General features: G+C 46.2%; 1 protein-coding gene across 1 annotated transcript in view; it reads right to left on the minus strand.

The window, feature by feature from the left end:
- The window catches only part of LOC122245553 (uncharacterized), a 3,834-nt gene continuing 1,334 nt past the window's right edge, over nt 1-2,500 (minus strand). Inside the window, exons 2-4 of the mRNA XM_086545991.1 lie at nt 1,590-1,713; nt 1,179-1,331; nt 1-182 (exon numbers count right to left, since the gene is read on the minus strand). Of these exons, the coding sequence (XP_086402117.1) occupies nt 1-182; nt 1,179-1,331; nt 1,590-1,644 (390 nt within the window). The 5' untranslated portion in view covers nt 1,645-1,713. The remainder of the gene's footprint in view (nt 183-1,178; nt 1,332-1,589; nt 1,714-2,500) is intronic.

Below are 2,500 nucleotides of genomic sequence, written 5' to 3' on the forward strand. Positions count from 1 at the left end.
TTATTCTATGACTACAAAACAGCACCAAAGGACTGGCACAAGGAGGGCGAGAAGAAGAGGTAGGAGACCGGCGCAGAGGATGTTCTTGCCATTGCACAAGTCTTCGCTGCATAGGGTCACCCGAGAGAGTTCGAAGGACCCCACGTCCTTATTCTTGACAGTGCCACGAATCGTTCCGCTCTCTGGTCCGGGATTAGATGGGGGATGGGGGGGGGGGGGTAGGAAGGGGGAGGGGGGGCAGGAAGGGGGGAGGGGGGGGCAGGAAGGGGAGAGGGGGGGGGCAGGAAGGGGAGAGGGAGGGGTGGAGGGGAGAGATGAGAAGATAATATGAAACATGCGGAGTTGAGGGAATGTCTGAGTAAAGGAATATGGAGGAAAATGGAACATCAATATTATGGCTATTAACTAATTCTTATACATATATACATATATATATACATATGTATATACATATATAAACATATATATTTATATATATATATCTATCTATATATGTTATTATATGTTTATATATGTTTATATATATTTATACATTTATATATATATATTTTTTTTTCACATAATCAAAATTGTATCACTTCATCACTGTAGGCAAGGAGTAAAATTACAGGAGGTAGCACATGAATATGATAATAGATACAATCAGATACAATAATAATATCTAAACAGAAAAGAAAATTGGAATGAAAAAATGGAGAGAGAGACATATAGATAGATAGATAGATAGAGAGAGAGAGAGAGAGAGAGAGTGAGAGTGAGTGAGAGAGTGAGTGAGAGAGAGAGAGAGAGAGAGAGAGAGAGAGAGAGAGAGAGAGAGAGAGAGAGAGAGAGAGTGAGAGAGAGTGAGAGAGTGAGAGAGAGAGTGAGAGAGTGAGAGAGTGAGAGAGAGAGTGAGAGAGAGAGTGAGAGAGAGAGTGAGAGAGAGAGAGAGAGAGAGAGAGAGAGAGAGAGAGAGAGAGGGAGAGAGAGGTAGAGAGGTAGAGAGGTAGAGAGGTAGAGGTAGAGGTAGAGGTAGAGAGAGAGAGAGAGAGAGAGAGAGAGAGAGAGAGAGAGAGAGAGAGAGAGAGAGAGAGAGAGAGAGTGGGGGGGGGAGGGGGAGGGGGAGGGGGAGGGAGAGGGGGAGGGGAGAGGGAGAGGGAGAGAGAGAGAGCAACTTTATACATTCAGCCTCAACTTACCTAGTTCGTAGGTGAAACACATATCCTCTGTGTAATTAACAGGGACCTTCCCTTCAGAGAAGAAACCCGTCACACAGTAAGGATTGTTTTCCGCGACGTTCAGTTGGGTAGAACCTATTACGCCATGACACTGGTAACACCTTATTTTTCGGCCTGTAAAAAGACGTTATCATGCGGTTGATTCATTTCTCTAGGCTATCGTGTATATCAACACACCATTCATACATACATCAAAGGAATTACAATACAATTACGAAAAGATATATATCTAGACATATATACCAATCATACATACATCAAAGGAATTACAATACAATTACGAAAAGATATATATATATATATATATATATATATATATATATATATATATATATATATATATATATATCTAGCACGGTACTTCGTACTTACAGGAGCCCGACCCAGCGAGAGTTACCAAGAGAAAGATGGGGATCAGGCTGACCATGCTGCCAAAGGGACTCTTCAGACGATTGTGCTGAAACGCCTGCAAACTAGGAAGAGCTCGAGACCCGATCTACATGGGAGAAAAAAAGGGATAAGGAAAGGTTAGCGTCAATAAAAAAAAAGAGAGAGAATGAATGGAGGGGGAGGAATGTGGGTGGTGGGAAAATAGAGGGGAAGGGAGGGGAGGGGAGGGGAGGGGAGGGGAGGGGAGGGGAGGGGAGGGGAGGGGAGGGAAGTGGGTGGGTGGAGAGAGGGGAGGGTGGTGGGTGGGTGGAGGGAGGGGAGGGAAGTGGGTGGGTGGAGAGAAGGGAGGGTGGTGGGTGGGTGGAGAGAGGGGAGGGTGGTGGGTGGGTGGAGAGAGGGGAGGGTGGTGGGTGGGTGGAGGGGAGGTAAGTGGGTGGAGGGAAGGGAAGGAAGTGGACGGAAGGGAAATCGAGGAGCGAGAAGTGGTTGGATGGAGGAGGGAGGAGAGAGGGGAAAAAGGTTGGATATAGGTGGAAGGAAACGGGAGGGGGGGAAGTAGGTGGAGGAAGGAGGGATGAGAGAGGGAAGAGCATATTTTCCGAAAAGTGCCATGTTAGTTATACTATCGATGGATTCCTCTCACCCTCTACTACTCGTATATAGTGGATATCACCCGCGATTCCGCCCCTGTGCCCCACAATCTGGACCCCGATAGTAGGGCAGGGCGTGGAGTAGGTCAGATTCTTCGACCTTCATCCTGCACTGGTAAACAGTCGACTGGTGTCTTTTTGTTTCACCAATATGCATTTATTCGAAAAAAGCTATCTATTGGGAAAACGATTTCTGTATAACTATAGACGACAGCCAATAGGAGCCTAACCTAACCTAACCTA

This window comes from Penaeus japonicus, unplaced genomic scaffold (assembly GCF_977035675.1).
Source record: "Penaeus japonicus unplaced genomic scaffold, GWHDUDI00000001_assembly GWHDUDI00000017, whole genome shotgun sequence".
Lineage (NCBI taxonomy): Eukaryota > Metazoa > Arthropoda > Malacostraca > Decapoda > Penaeidae > Penaeus > Penaeus japonicus.